The following is an 18,119-nucleotide window of genomic DNA, read 5'->3' on the forward strand; positions in this document are numbered from 1 at the left end:
ATGAAGGTCGAAGGTCAAATCAGTAAAAACATGAATGTCAAATGCTATTGACCTTTCCTGTCAGTAAATTAACCCACAACAAGACTTCTAATACATATATGACATTGTGTTCTGACAGGTCTGTTTTCCTTTATAGAACTACAAGATCTCTTCAATCACACAATATATCTTTGAATAAAAATAGTTATTTTTGTGACCAGTACAAGTTTTAGTTATCCTTATGAGATACCTTTGTGCACAAATGTTGAAAACAGAGCCAATATTACTCTGACTGTTCAGGGTTTTATGCAACTTTTTTGTTTCAAAGGTGTAAATTATAGAGATTGACCTGTATTTGTTAGCAGATATCAATTACATCAAATGAAATTTCATGTATAACTTCCTTTTAAAGTTTTTATATCCAGTATGATGATCAATCCTATCACTTAACTTTTTCCTCCTAATTTCCATGAAACATACATTGATAACCATCAGTGTTGGGAATCTATACCGTGGTTATCCTTAAACAAGACCCCAGTCTCCTCTATAGTATAAACCTTCAGTATTCAAGTCTGGGGAGGGCTTATTTATATTTGCGATGATTCTGCGAAATTGAAGTGGCCTTATATATATATGTGGACAGAGGCCAGGCTTATCTAACTTGTGGGCAGGGACTTATATTAGCAGATAAATATAGTATTCAACCTCTAATTTAATATCACTCATTATTTATCAATTAACTATCCACGGTTTTAATGATGCTACATTGGAAGTAAACCCTGCAATATTTCTTAAAGTTTTAATTCAAATAATGTTACTCTACATCTTGTAACAGCAGAAATGTTCTATCGAACAGATCACAATGCACTCATGTATATGATGCTGTATTTGTGAATGGGAAATAAATATGACATGATGCCTTACAAGTGTTAAGTTACTGCTGACACAAACAACTTGTTGTGAGCTGAAACGCCCTTAAAACTGGGTCAATGTATTTTAAATCAGATGGAAACTCAGCCCATTACCACTCAAAGAACAATACATATGTATACAGTTTAAATTTCATGCTTCGATTGCTTTTATTTTACTGTCTCTTAAAGTATAAGGCGTGAAAACATACAACTACAGCTCTCAATTGCCGAGACTTTTTTGGCTGTTTAAATAAAGAAGCGAGACCGACTATATATACTTGAAATACTTTACCTGTCCATAGGCAAATACTGTGGCGTTGTATCCGTCAAAGCACCTGAAAAGAGATCAAAAGTTTTTAGTTGCTAAACTTGAATTTACACAATGTCATAATCCAGTACTAAAATAGACCCCACCCTTGGTTTAGCAATGTATCTCTATTCCATAAAATAAATCCATAAGTCATCTTGATATCCCTGTCACATACACTAAAATGAACTCTGGACTGTATCAAACTGATAAGGACATCACATTTAAAATCTTCTTTTTTTATATCTGAGGCAGGAATTCTACAATTAAAACTCTCTTTTACTTCATTATAATAACAGCATGCACAACAATTAATATTTTATTCAATAAGTGACACACGCAAAAAAAATCAGCCTCCATTCATAGTGAAATTGATTTCAGAACATGATAATTGTATTAAATGTTGTATCGTATAATTCTTTCTTGATTTTTGCGATAAAAGTGTGAATGAATGTAAAGTACACCAGATCACCCTCATCTTAACATGTCTTTACGAGGAGGGATCTTCCATCTCCCCTTGTCAACAGGTATAAATACCTTAATTCATACCAGATATCAGATTTCTTTACTTTCTGTTAATGGTTATATGATAAAACTGTCAGAGAAAATGTAGTTCTAAACCTGTTAACCTCTACTTTTAGACAAAGCTCCCATAAATATGGTCATTGATCAACATTCTAATGTATTAGATTTTGTTGTAGTTTCTCCAGGAGAAATTTATGACTCATATTGATATGACTGTAGTATTATTTGATATCATGGTACTTTGATCCAGAGTAGAAATTAATATACTTTAATATACCTCTGCCTCATACAAATGTTCTTGAGGTCAATGTACTTTATGAATGTATTACAACTATAAACATACGTGGGATTATAAAAGAACATTGACCTTAACAAAGATATAAACACTATGATACATCACTGCTAAGTCAGGACCCTTTTAACTTTCACTTCATCAGGTTATGTCAAACTAAAAATAGATTTCTAGTGATTTCTAACAAAACTTTATTGGTAGTTCATTAAGAAAAACATCTTTTACAAATTCAGGTTTACAAATGTAGGTATACTGGAATCAATTCCATAGCTCTACTGAAATCTGTCTTCACTAAAAATGTTTAATTTGTTACTCCTAATTTGCCAGACAATTTTGAAAATTAATACTACACGTATTTAGGAAACTTTTGTTTACAAAATTGTTTTCTCTTTTATTTTTCCATGCAAAAAAGTAACAAAATCCCCCAAATTTGCCAATTTAAAACAAAATACCTGAACATGTATAATTGTCCAGACAATTTCAATGATCAACAGGTTTCCTTTTTCAAAGCAAATTTTAGTTTTGTTCCTAATTGCTGATTATCTTTTTTGTTGTGTGTGTATGTGTGTGTTTGTTGATATTTAAGTCACAAATTCATTAACACAAAGTTGTTTCAATTGTTCAAAGATTTTTTTTCCATGTCTAATCCATATGTTTCCAATCACTGTTGGAAGTGGATTTATTGACATAAAGTGTGCAGCAATACCACCCCTAGCTTTGGAAACATCGACATTCTGTCTCCGATTCGAGACACCTCCCTTCAATCACCATGACAACCTGATCATCAGCTTACTTGCTTCCACAGGAGACAGACTTTGTTTGTCCTACCGATATAGAGATCTCCTGATTTGTACAGAAATAAGCAATCCTGGCTCAGGTTTATACCAACTTCATGTATAATAATCCAGTGTTAAGCCGACATGTTGAGACTTTCTAGAGAAATGTCCCTTATAATTAGTATTCAGGAAAGTACAACATATAGCCACGACATTGATTATAGAATCTGGTATTCCAATGACAGACCTGAACAGAGGAATGCATTGATAAATATGCATGCCTATCAAATATTAATTATGGTTTACTGAAACAATGCATGTTCTTAGAATCACTACTGAAACCATTCTCAAGATATGATATCATTTCATTACATCATTGGCAATGAAATGAGGTATTATTAAAGAATGCATGAACATTTGCTCTACATGTTTATAAGACTTCTTCAGATGTATAGTTTTAGTTTGCCCCTATATCAGGGTCACATACACATATGACATCATCTTTTTCTTCAACGATACTTACAGCAGACTTACTGATCATACAGTAGACGTACAACTGTGACCAGCTTCAAATGCAATGCTTACCTTAGTTTAACATGGTACATATGAAAAAAGCTTCTAACAATATTCCAGTAAAAAAATACATTTAATGTACATTTTGTATAGATAGATATTGTCCTTTTACCTAATATTGTTCTCCGTAAAGAAAACTTCGATAATTTATGCTGTATTTTTTATCTGGGGCCAGGTGGTTGATATAGATAAAGAAACCACATGTAAGCACAAATTAACAACTTTTTATAGTTACACCTGGTAACAAAGGGTTGAGTATTGGGCTCACACATTAACATAGAAATATTAGGACCCAGTATGAGATACATGATGTGGTATTATAGGTTTTGTACCAATTCTGTATCCCTATACTTTAGTGCACCTCATCCTTAAATATAAGTTCAGACGTAGAACCATGCAGCACTGTAAATAATCGGTTGGAAAATCTCCTCTGCAAATTAAAAGTAATGATGACCTATCATCTTTCTTGCATGCACATTCTTTATTTTCTAAGAGGACTTTTCTTTCTCTTTTCTTTTTAATGCTTTTGCTGAAATATTGCAACCTAAATTGGAATTAAATAAATCTTGTAGCAAATTCAGAAAATCAAGAAAGAGTTAAGTAGTGTTTTATGCCATTTAGTATACAGTAGGTAGCAATAAGTATACACCCTTAAGTGCATTGTGATAAAGGGCATTGTTTAGATATTAAATATTAAGTAAATGAACAATGATCACGTTAGTGTAAGTTTCTAGTCAATTTTGTTTGGCAATGGTTGAAGCATGATGGCAGAAAAAATATAAAACTCTCTCTGATGTAATCAATATTTTCAGTACAGAAAATGTTTACTCAAAGGAAAGTCTAGCATTCAGTAAAACATTTCAATTCTTACTCAATTATTTTACCCATTTTAGCAAGCAACAGTAAATCATCCAATAATCCCTAAGCATGCTTTGTCACAGCAATATTAGCCTTTCCATTACTGTGCAAATAAAAGCATATGCTTGTTCTATTGGTTAATAACATTGATATGCTCCGATAAAATGCATCTGCTGCCAGGCCTAATAAGGAATGTATGTTATGGTTGAGATTGCCTACACGGAAACCATGAATGCCTGAATGTTTTATATGACCAATCTCCCGTCTACCTTTTTCTTGTATGCTACAGAAAATATGTATGGTTGTCACTGTCTGACAATAAGCCCTTGCCTGATGATAAGTCTAAATGTTTTTTTGCAGTTCCATCAAACACAAGCAATATATATGCTATTTCAATGGGGGCCCTCAATGGGGGCTCTCCACCTCTGGGTTGCGAGTTCGAAACCTACGTGGGGCAGTTGCCAGGTACTGACCGTAGGCCGGTGGTTTTTTTCCGGGTACTCTGGCTTTCCTCCACCTCAAAAATGTGGAACGTCCTTAAATGACCCTTGCTGTTAATAGGACGTTAAACAAAACAAACCAAACCAAAAACTATTTCATTGTCATGCTATTCGTAAGCCCCTTGCCAGGAAATAAGCCCAGAAATGTTTTGCAGTTTTGTCAATAACAAACAAATTCTACTGCACATTTTCCAGCAGTATAAGCGTCTCCAGTTTTTGTATTGGAGTTGATCACTTGAGCTCATTACAGGATATATATATATGTTAAGTCTGTTTTGATTCCTACCAAAAACATATTTTTGTCTTGCCTGATGTTTCAAATAATGACAATTCCCAAAAGATGCAACTTAAATAATGCTTTTAGCACAGCAAATAGAATGGTGTCACTGGGTGTGTTTTGTTACATTACAATTAGATCAAAATTTCCGCTTCCTCATGATCAGCAATAAAATATCTTAAATTTTCTCGGCTAAATTTCTTAAAATTCCCTGTTGTGATATTCTCATCAATTTATTGACATCACTAACAATTTTTAAATCCTCAAGGTTGAATTTATTTCCCATGCCATGGCCAGCTTCCCATAAATCTGAGCATGCAACAGTCATGATGACAGATATTCCCATGATGGTGTTCAAATGAAATGTTTACTGCACTAGCTAAACTTTTCCAGATTGTCGCCTAAGTAGTTTTTCATTATTATTTATGTAAATATTATAAATCGTTACAGAGAATTAGTGGTGTCATCCTTGGCAAGTTTTTGATCTAATCTCACTGGGAATTCTACAGAGATATTTTAATCACAGTTTTGATCAAACTTAAATAAATTTACTTACCGGTAATAGTTTATGTGGAAGTAAAACTTATGCAGTGTACAATACCTGAGCAATTATGGCAGATCAGAGAGACAGCGAAGTCATAAAATATCTAGATTTGTCAATCATTTACTTCTAACTTCATTACAGACACAGCCATGATGTTACAAATTATATTTTTAAACATTTTTAATGCATATCAACACAAGAATTCCACGGAAGTGGAGGTGTCGCCTGTGTATGCGAATAATTAAAGGGTCATAACTCTTTAAAATTAGGACTTGAATAAAAAAACAAGCAATACTAGCTCAGCATGAAGTTTTGAATTAATCCATTAAAATATAGAAACCGTTTTCAGAAAAAAATAAATGGCTATAACTCTTTTAAAAACTTGCGAAAGACTTCCCATGAAATTTTGAATTAATTCCAGTAATTAAAGGGCCATAACTCTTTAAAACTAGGACTTGAATAAAAAAAAACAATAACAAACTTGTCCACAGTATTTATGGTAACGAACATTCTATTTTCGCAAAAAAAATTAAAGGGCTATAACTCTTTTAAAAAGGTCCGAATAAATTTGGTTAACGAACTTGTCCACAGTATTATGGTAACGAACCTTCCCATGCAGTTTCAAATTAATCCAGTAATAATTATTCAAGTTATTGAGTGGAAACCACTTTCGCAAAAAATTAAAGGGCCATAACTCTTTTAAAATGGTGCGAATAAATTTGGTTAACGAACTTGTCCACAGTATTATGGTAAGGAACCTTCCCATGAAGTTTCAAATTAATCCTGTAATAATTATTCAAGTTATTGAGTGGAAACCATTTTCGCAAAAAATTAAAGGGCTATAACTCTTTTAAAAAGGTGCGAATAATTTTGGTTATCGAACTTGTCCGAGCTATCATGGTAATGAACCTTCCCATGAAGTTTCGAATTAATCCGTTCTAAACTACTAAAGTTATCACACGAAAACCATTTTCCGGACAACGCCGACGCCGACACCGACGATGTTCTAAAATCCAAGATGTTCTAAACAGATATGATGTTAACACTGAATAAAAAATATGTATCACATCACTTGGATTGTTATAAAAGGGAGTGAATTTGAGAGTGAAGCTAGTGATAATCTCAGAGAGCAGGATCCTACACATAGCCTGTGTATTAGAGAGGTAGGGATGGGTGATACTGCAGCTATCAGTTGCACTGTACAACAATGATCTGTCAGCTATTTATGCCTAATTTGGCCCAGACTTTTATCAGGTTTTCACCTGACTGCGCTGTGAGAGCCTGGAGGGATTGACTGTTGTAGTGTAACCCTGTCATGCATGACTAGTGAACATACTATTTTTTTCCCTAATCTTCAGTTTCAGGATACAGTAGATAGCATATGGCTTAGTATATATATACCCCTACAAATACTCGTAGTGTCACTCACAAACACAACAATTCATTTCAATAGAAACATTCTGACATGTATCAAGAAGGCTTTGCTTGATCACCAGTGACACCAAAAACACAACTTATTCTCCAAAATAGAATTTATACATAAAATTATCTTCCAATCAACAGCAAATAGTTCACAAACATTAATTAACAACAATTCAAAGACAAGATTCATATGTTTTAATTATCATGACTTGTCTATTACTTTTCACTATGGTAAACTGTCTTGCAATAGGGCATAAGGGTTGTACCAGCTGCTCCCACGGCATGATTGGTGAGAGGCGTCTAAATTAAATATCTTATATCTTTTGTTGTCCCTTTCCTCCTAATATCTCCCTTGACATTGCCTCAGTTTTTGGCCTTTGTTGAGTGGTCTGCCTTTAGTGGTCCTCTAGCAGATAATCACCCAGTCCACAATGTTGGTACTTGCCATTCTCTTCTTGATTTTCAGCTTAGATTTGGTGGTAAGGACTGGTTCACCTGTCGACTATTTCAGGTGTGGCAAATCAGTGTGATCATGATAGCAGTGATTGTTTCAATTTTATCATGGACTAATTTTTAAGTTAATTGGGAAAGTATTGGAACATGGTTTTTTTTTTAAATCTGAGGTTTTTAATCCCAGAATACACCACAAAAAAAACTCAATATCAACTTCAACGAAGACCCAAAGGGCCCGAATTTCTCACCTGCTATATCCTGTGATTTTTTTATACATAAACATGAATTAAGAACAAAAGAAATAAAGACCAGATGTAAGATCTCAGTTATTTGAAAATGTGTCTTTTTAACTCTTTCAAATTTTTTTTAAAATTATGGTCAAGGTCATTCATTTGAACGAAGTTGGTAACCCTTCACCCCAGCATGCTACATATCCAACATCAAGTCACTGGGCTTCCTGGTTATTGAGAAGAGGTCATTTAAAGATTTTAGCCTATTTGACCCCGGTGACCTTGAATGTAGGTTATTAAGGTCTTTCATTTCAACACACCAGCATGCTACAAACCCAATACCAAGTCTCTGGGCCTATTGGTTACTGAGAAGTCGTTTAAAGATTTGAGCGTATTTCACCCCGTGACCTTGAAAGAAGGTCAACTTCATTCATTTGAACAAACTTGGTAGCCCTTCATCCCAGCATGCTATATGCCTAATATTAGCTATCTAGGGCTCTTGGTTATTGAGAAAAAGTTGTTTAAATGGAAAAGTTGATGACGGACACGTGCACTGCACCACAGCATAAGCTCACTTGCCCTTTGGAGTTTTCCAGCATCCCTATTCTAATTTCTAGACTCAATTGACAATTAAATCTGCATCCTATGTTGCAAATGATGGGTGTTCAGTTATTTTCAGGGTCATTTCGAAACTTGGATGAAAGAACCCTAAAACTTGGATGAAAGAACCCTAAAATTAGTCAAAGTGAGAATATGCACATGGTACATATCCTCTAATCAAGTTTTTATCATGACTGTATTAGGAACACATCCATCAGACTAGAGATCTCAATATACAGCTAATATTCACCTACCAGTATCTGAGCTATTATTAAGCATGTGGCTGGTATCCAGCCAAGAAAAGACACATTTTAAATCTCATTCCTGAAGATGATGACATTTAGTGCTGAGTGCTGCTTTGATCGTTTAAATTCATGCAGTATATATACATATACTTATACATATATATCACTACATTGAATTTCATACCTGCGTTCATATAGTTCAGATTTTAACACATCATTAATTTCAAAAGTTCATATGATTTTATACCATATGTTGAATTTATATTACAGGACAGGGCACTATAATATCAAAATTGCATTTTTATTTCCACTTTTTATAAATACTGTATGTGATATTTTTTACTGCTGGTTTTGAATAGTTAACATAAAAAATTCTTTCATGAGAATACAGTAAATGACACAATTTTAATATTGTAGTGGTTTTATGTTGGGTACAGTACAGAAACCTGACCAGTGTGTATACACTAAGGCGGGTACAGACATTGGCCTGTAGTTGTGGCTACACCCTGGGTATCAGTTCAGATTAATACATAGATTTGCTCCCAGATTATGTATCTCCTACACATCTGTAGGAAATGAGCTGGTCAGGGTTCAGTGAAGCTGTCATAGAAATTCTAGGTCATTTCAGGTCAAGTCCCAAATTTTCCCCATATAAACATTTTCATAGAATGTATAGTATGATTTTTAGCTTTTATGACATTGATGCTAAATTTGGTTCCTGAACCTTGGCATCATGTGGACTATATGAGTCATTCTATTCTGGTCCCATTGACAAATGGCCCCATGGGCCTGCATTACTCACCTGGTATATTCAATTAAATTAATATATGATACTCTGTCTGTAAGTTAAAAAAAGTTGTATGTTTTAACATATTTGACCACCGTGACCTTGAATATAGGTCAAGGTCATTTCTTTTCTTTTAAAAAATTGTCATGTGTCATCTCTCTACCAAAATCTTGACCATTTAAATAGTCAGAAGATTCTAGGCATTAATCATGAAAAAAAACTGCTAAGTGTGTTTTAACAAATTTGAATCCTATGACCTTCAATATGAATCAAGGTCATTTCTATAATATTTACAAACTTTGTTGGACATTATCCAAGAGAGGTTCCAGCCAAATTCCTTGGTTCTAGATAATCAAAAGAATATACCAGGTATATGAATAAACATAATTTCTTTTCCCAAACTTTGTGAAGAATCATCCATTGAACCTTTCAGCCAAATATCTTAATTATAAGCCTTGTGATGATAAGAAGATGTTTAAATGTAAAACAAAGTCTTTCTCTTTGACCTTGATTTATAATCATTCAAGTTCACTTCGAATTCTATCTCTTTGTTGGGCTTCATATCCCCCAGAAAATCTACCATCCTAATTTATTCTATATTCTAGCCTTTTGGTTTTCAAGAACAAGTCATTGAAATGTAACACAAAATCTATGCCTGTGTCCTTGACTTATAATCAGTCAAGGTCATTTCTATCTCTATCGAAATATCATTTTCTAGCCTTTTGGTTTTTTGAGAATAAGTCATTTCTTATCACCTTTAACACCTTCAGGCTATTGCAGGTGAGATTTATCACCTTTAACACCCTCAGGCTATTGCAGGTGAGACTTATCACCTTTAACACCCTCAGGCTATTGCAGGTAAGATTTATCACCTTTAACACCCTCAGGCTATTGCAGGTGAGATTTATCACCTTTAACACCCTCAGGCTATTGCAGGTAAGATTTATCACCTTTAACACCCTCAGGCTATTGCAGGTGAGATTTATCACCTTTAACACCCTCAGGCTATTGCAGGTGAGATAATAACTATGTTAATCAACACTTTTTTTTAACTTTTTAATCAGTGCCTGGAATAACAGCTTCACAAACAAAAGCCTGATTTGCAGTCAAAACTATGATACATTTATATAATTACTAAATCTATATATATATATATTACAACCGACAAGAATGTATTTTAACCTTTTTTAGTGTTATAGCTAGGTATTTTAACCTTTTTTAGTCTGTTACATACCTGGTTATTTTAACATTTTTTAGTCTGTTGTATATATCAGGGTATTTTAACCTTTTTTTTTAGTCTGTTATATGTCTGGGTAATTTAACTTTTTTTAGTCTGTTATATATCTGGGTATTTTAACCTTTATTAGCCTGTTATATATCTGGGTATTTTAACCTTTTTAGTCGGTTATATATCTTGGTATTTTAACCTTTTTTAGTCGGTTATATATCTGGCTATTTTAACCTTTATTAGCCTGTTATATATCTGGGTATTTTAACCTTTTTTAGTCTGTTATATATATCTGGGTATTTTAACCTTTTTTAGTCTGTTATATATATCTGGGTATTTTAACCTTTTTTAGTCTGTTATATATATCTGGGTATTTTAACCTTTTTTAGTCTGTTATATATATCTGGGTATTTTAACCTTTTTAATCTGTTATATATATCTGGGTATTTTAACCTTTTTTAGTTTGTTATATATATCTGGGTATTTTAACCTTTTTTAGTCTGTTATATATATCTGGGTATTTTAACCTTTTTTAGTCTGTTATATATATCTGGGTATTTTAACCTTTTTTAGTCTGTTATATATATCTGGGTATTTTAACCTTTTTAGTCTGTTATATATATCTGGGTATTTTAACATTTTTAGTCTGTTATATATATCTGGGTATTTTAACCCATGTCTTTGATACCTTTACCCCGATAGTGTGTCTATCACTAGCCTGGGACACAATATTTCTACACGGGTCAGCAGACATTGGGGTAGTCCTGTCTTATCACATATAAAGACATTGTTCTTAGTTATTATTCTTACGGTATATATATATATATTATATATCTCTTTGCCAAATCAAGGTTAAATCAGAATGGAATGTACTCATTTCTAATTATATAAATAAGTGTATGAATGCCATAGTAGGGGTCACATTGTTTAGTGAACATGTCAGACGTCCAATATTTATATAAAGACATACCTACTCTATCCGCCTTTATCTGACTTTTTTGCCACAATGATGAAGATATTGTTGCAATACAGATTAATTTGTAGACTTGTGCCTTGTTTATATCACAACACCATTATAATACATTCTGTACAGGTAAACCAAAACCTAGTTAATGATATCATTACATAATACATCATTGATTTAATCCTACAGTAGAAATTAAATCCTGTCATTATGTCTGTTTGTAATCACACTACCACATCATCATCATCATTTAAAATACATTAAACTTTTGTTAAAATCATAATTTATGATCTTATGGATTGATATTGTGCCTATAACAGTTCAAAGTGAAAGCTGTGAGATAATTCCTGTAATGTTGCAACAGGCTATCAATGATTTTTGTATCAATAAATGAATAATATAGTATATACGGGAGATATCCCAGCACAGGCACCATGTTGTATCATTGAACAAGATACTTTACTCCGTTGTGTTCTATTCGACTCAGCTATGAATGAGTACGTGGTAGGGCAGTACAAGAAATGTTATGTGTATGCAGTTTAGCACGGAAATGGCAGCTCCTGCTGGATGCTCCCCAGGGAGTCGATATAGACATTGGCTGGTAGCTGAAGGTCCAATAACCACAGATAATAACTTGTGAACTTCATTGAGACTGCTGTAATGCTGTGATATAGTGGTATACATTTAAAACTCCAAACTATCATTATATATATTAAAGAGAAGATCTTGAAGAGTATTGGTGGTTTTACATTATGTGAGCTAGCAATTTAAACAAGGGATTCAAGTTTTCCTGTTTCAAACAGTTTACTGATAGACACGCTAGAAGAGGCCTTCCACAGGACAATTGTAACAATTTTGTAAGGAACACTGAATTAGTCCTCCTGTACCTTCAGATAAATAAGGCTCTGAATGATTCTTTGAGAATAAAGCAGGAAATGATTTTTTTTGGGGGAGGGGGGAGAGAGGGTGCCACGGTGCCATTTTACCTTTTGCCAGATGGTTATATAGATTTGATTTGTGTCTTTGATAATATATATCAGTAAATAATTTCCATTGAAATACTTTGAAAGTACTAGAGAAAACAGGCACACTCTCTTAATCATAGCACCATGATCATCATCCTACATTGCAACAGTGCGACAGAAGTCAACTCTCTGTATATAGGCCATCTGTAATTCTCACGAAAATGAGATTTAGAATCAAAGCCATCATGCAATTCAAGTTCACCCATACAAAATCTTCTGTATAAAGTTTTATATAGCATTACAGGTTTCTTGTCAAACAAAATTACATCAACATTATAACCATGAACTGTTACAAACTTTACAAAACATCTCTATTTAATTTTTTGAATAATTGCTTTATTTGTGCAAAATGTATAGTTTGACAAAATGTATGAAAATGATTTGTCATGCATGAAAGATTATAAACTGAATTGACACTATTTAAGCCAACAACACAATTTGATATAGCGTGCATGAACCACCAACATGCAAAAACTTGATGATCCAGGTCTCAATGGGAAAAACTTCTCAATTTACATAGTCCTTTCATCAAACTTAATTTACCTTGAACATGAGTTAAATATTGAATAAATATTTATATAATTGATTAACCAAACTGGAAGGAGTCGGTGCATTCTATTATTACACACGATTTAGCTGTCTCATTTATGTAGTGTATATTACTATTGACTGATTGATTTGAAATCAAATAATGTTAATACAGATTTAATATGTGTGTTGACCAGCAAGTAGAGCTGATATACAAACATAAAATGGAAAGTAGATGACAACTTGGCACAGGCAGATATTCATATAAGTGGTACTCTACTTTCTTAATAACCTAACATCTTGAAAATCATCTGTGGCGTATATACATGTACAGTCAAACCTGCTCTAACGACCCCCTGTATATAACGACTGCCTGTCTATAACGACCGGTTTTAAGATTCCCCGTGAGATTTTACTATATAACGACCCTCTGTATAGCGACTACCTGTCTAATGTGGCTAACGACCGGTGATTTCGGAACGGTGGTCGCTAATTTGTTTTCTATAGCGACCGATTTCTGTCAGCCATTTTCTGCTCTCGGCAGTCATCCCTCATAAAATCCCCGGAAAATTCAGACACATTGACCCTGGCTTGATTATACAAACAAAGGAGCACCACAACCCTGGCCTGAGTATATAAACAAAAGACCCCTACCACCTGTTAGCCTATAATTACTGTAGCTGCCCTGGCCTGGGGCTCGGTAAGAGAGGAGTCGGGTCACCATGCGTGTCGGTATTACATTACAACTGTGCACAGGTGGCTTCATTTGACACAGTCAGTTAATTTTGTGATTACAACTAGGATACATCACTTCAATAACAAACACTGGTCATATCTGTCAACAAGATTTACTCGCATGAAAGCCAATAATGCCTTTCTTAATCGTAGCTGTCGGTACTAGCGTTTGTACTGCCGCCATCTTTAATTAGTCAATACTAATAAAAAGTCGTAAACTGACACAAATATCTGGATTTCAATTTGGATCCAAAAAAAAATATTTTGGTTTTAAGAAGTAAGACTATAACATAAAATAATTAGTAGTAACACAAATATAATGAATTAATTAATTATTGTGTATTCTTTTTCTTTATTTATGAAAGAAAGGGAGATAATTTGATAGATACATATAGCATTATTTCAGAACAAAATTAAAAAAAGAATATCTATAAGACCATTTTGAGTTATATTTTGTGTGTGGGTCCACAAACCATTTAATATTAAACCCATCAGATTTATAAAGTTAATGCATTTATTTAACTTCTGACTGGTCTTCTGAATACCCTATTCAATGACAATTTATTCATGGCAGTTTTAAGTAAATTGGTTGGTGCATTAATTTTGACCTGTCTATAAAGGCAACCTGTCTATAGTGACCGTTTTTCTGCCTCCCCTTGGGCAGTCGCTATATAGACAGGTTTGACTGTATATGTTCTTTTCAAGAATAATTTCAACTTTCAAGGCTTATTTTCACGACAGCTTATTTGAGACTGGCTTATTTTCCATGCCACAGGCTGTGGGCAGCATTTATACCCTCAAACCATTTTCCGATACAGCTTAGGTTCATGTTGGAGGCCACACCTAAACTAAGTACATGCACTCTGTATCAATATTTCCTCACAGATGAAAGTAAATTCAAATGTTTGATTATTCAACTTTAATAGTTTATAGCTTTCAAATAAAGACAATACAACCAAGCAGCTTTTCAAGGACAGCTAAGTAAATATTTTCAAGATACCTTTTCAAGCAAAGCATTTCATCCATTTTAATATTTCTGAGATCTGCTAATTTGATTTATGGCAATAACGTACCAAAATGGTAACATGGTAACACTACATCATCTTTCTGATTGACTTTTGCTAAATATACATGCAATTATTTTACTTATAATATTAGATGACACAATCTTTTTTTTGGGGGGGGGGGGGGGGGGGGGGGCGCGGGATTAGAAGAAAATGTTTGCTGAGTTTTGTTATACTTATTATGTAATGTTCTGTTTTGGTTTACCAGGGAATTACTGCTTCCATGCTTCCAGTTGTATACCCAGTTTGAATGATTTTGAATGGAGAAAAACTGAGGATGGTTTTCAACAGGATTATGAATGTATAACACTTTTAGAGAAATCTGAGATAAGAATTATCCATCAGAACATTAATACACATTTACGATTATAGTAATGATGTAAAAATTGGACTTAATTATATAACCACATAATTATCGGACCTATCCACATCATGTGATGTGTGGGTGGACAGTATACCAGGTATGTTGAAACATTCTGTGCATTGTACTGTACATTAAAACAGCCAGCATTCCAGGATTGTAGGACGACATCAGTCAGGAATCTAGAATCTAATTCCATCCGATTTACCTCACAAATCGATAGTGGTAGTTCATTGATTGAGTAGAATCAGGTCTACTGTCTAACACACTGCCGATGTAGACACTGATGGCCATGTATCTTATATATCTAATAGATAAGTCATTTACAAACTTAGATTCCACTGTTGTTCTAAATGGAGACCATGATGACATTTACCAACCACAGGCCTAATTACTGACCAAATTACAATAGACTCACTCAATACATCTCAGGGTTTCTTCTGGCTGACATTTTGAAAGGTCATGAAGCGCTATCTACCAACATGTTCCAAATTGGCATATTACATGTTGTAGGGCTTCATTGTGGAGAATCATTGTGGAGGCCTCAGAGAATAAAACTTCAGACATCTTGCATTTGACAACAGTCCGATATCTGTGCTAGAGCAGCACTAAACCACCCTATATATATAGCTAGTTATTTAAAAGTTGGAAATTTTGGAAAGTTAAGATTCGGCAAAACACCTAATTTTTAAAGTCTTTCAAGTGCTGGGTCAGATTCTAGGTTGAATATGGTACAGTAATTACATGTAACAAATACAATTTTATATTTATCTTTATAGTTTAATCAGTTCACTTTTATATATGTAGATCTTAACCTGCCTAAAATGTTTTATATCTAACATGTAATATATTAAATGCTTTTGGTATGTACCATTTTGTTCTGCAAGACTTTGATACAAAGGCTATACATGTATAACCCTTAGATTATCCCGTACTCCAGCTCCAGGTGTACAATTGTTCACCTGTGTATTAATACAGGTATACACAGGTGTATATATTTAGACAGTCCAATTGACTCATCACTTAATATATATGTTTCCAGTTTGACCAGTGTGACCTTTTGACATTTTTTGATCGCAGTTCCTGTGGAGATGGGTGTTTACCAATGTAGGCCAAGCACTCTGGGCCCTTTGATGATTAACAGCTTTGTAACATTCATTAACAAGATTTATACCAATTTTTTGGGGAATAACAACATTTTTCATCTTGTCAATTACCTGAGCTCATATGATAATGTTTTTGTAAATTTGCAGTTTTCATCAAAATTTCTAAAAATATCTACCGGTATATGCTTTTTAAAAACAGAATTTATCATAAAACTAACCAGGCTTAAGAACTGTATCTAGACCCTGAAGGTAAGTAATTACATAAGTACAGCAACTAAACTGTCCCTTTATACAGGTGATAGATAATTTCAGGTGTAAAAGGGCGATGGTGACTCACATTGTCGGATGGGCTTGATACAGTAGCTGGAAGTATGCATAAAACTAGACCTGTTTTGAAGTATATTTCCTACACAACAAACGGTCAGACTATGGTGACTTTTCTTTTGCAAATATTTACTTTTTTATTCAGTAAAATTTATCATTTTATTCAGTAAATTTTATCAGAGCATCAATATAGCTTCCAGAACTGAAAAGAGACAGTAATCATTTTACCATAAGAATGGCAAGAAATGCTTATAGTGTTTCTGTTCCGTAGAAATTATTAACTTTTTATTCCAGAATAATCACCTCCTTTTCAACAGCATTATAAAAGTGATGTTTCTAGAAAACAAATTTTTCTGTTATTATACAATGAAGTTTATGAGATATGATTTTGCAATATTGCATTTATATATACAGGAGAAACTAGACATATCTTGATGGGAGTATACTTATTGACAAAGTATTCCAACCATATAAAAATTAATGGACAGCCATCAACTAAGTGGTATAAGTAGTAAAAATGTCAAAATATTCTACGTTGTTTGATAGGTCTAATCGATGATCAGTTCCCTTGCTAATTCACCATCAATGTACAGGACATAAGCAAGCTCGCAAGTACACATTAATATTGCAAAGCTTTATCAACCCACCATGTAAGTCTGGACTGATGTACTGAAGCATCCATAGACGATCACACATATAAACACCATTTAGACAAATGTAATCCAAAGTTGTTTTGTACAATGTATTCTGATAATGCCCTCATGTATTCTCACTGACAATACTTTTTATGTATCTGTGGAAACAATTGATCTCATTTTTCCTTAAACACTGTACCAGTAATTGACTCTAAGGTTTCTTGAAAAACTCCAATAATAGATATATACACTTAAAAGTATTCCTGCATAGACAGAAACACCTCTAAGTTCAAAAGCATAACTAGACTTGTCCGAGACCAGGAATTCATCTGTTGGTCAGGTGGTACAGTGGTAACACACTTTCACCTAGGCGGCCAGGGTTCGATTCCTCTTTCGAATGTGACAAGGTATCTGTGTAAAGGTATCCCAGTCACCTGCCGGACAATGTGGGTTTTATCCTGGCACTTTGGTTTCCTTCTACAGTAATTATAAGGCCCTCAGGCGCTTCTATCAGGTTCAACAAAAGTGATTAATATAAGATGGTTTATTAGCTTACACTTACATTTTTCGCCAGGAATCCATACTTACCTAAATATAGAGAATACATGGTCAGTGTTTTAAAATATAAGCTGTATTTTGGCGAGGGTAAAGAAAGACAACAAGTGGCAAGCCACTTTTGTCTTTCTGTCCCGAGCCAAAAATACAGCTTATATTTTAAGACACTGACCATGTATTCTATTTATCCTGCGACAGTCATTAAAATAATCATCAAAAATAATCATTTTAAGTGAAACGGTGTCAAAAAAGACAGAAATATGTTCGCCTTTTAAACGTAGTTTCACTTTGAAGTAGGTCAGTCGAACTGAGGCA

At 33.7% G+C, this 18,119-nt stretch overlaps 1 protein-coding gene across 6 annotated transcripts in view; it reads right to left on the reverse strand.

The window, feature by feature from the left end:
• LOC117336288 (kinesin-like protein KIF21A) overlaps positions 1-18,119 on the reverse strand; it is a 133,161-nt gene that overhangs the window by 98,415 nt on the left and 16,627 nt on the right. For all 6 annotated transcript variants that reach the window (XM_033896774.1, XM_033896773.1, XM_033896771.1 and 3 more), the window contains exon 3: positions 1,183-1,225. In XM_033896774.1, coding sequence (XP_033752665.1) covers positions 1,183-1,225 — 43 coding nt within the window. The remainder of the gene's footprint in view (positions 1-1,182; positions 1,226-18,119) is intronic.

The sequence above is a fragment of the Pecten maximus genome, chromosome 10 (genome assembly GCF_902652985.1).
Source record: "Pecten maximus chromosome 10, xPecMax1.1, whole genome shotgun sequence".
NCBI lineage: Eukaryota > Metazoa > Mollusca > Bivalvia > Pectinida > Pectinidae > Pecten > Pecten maximus.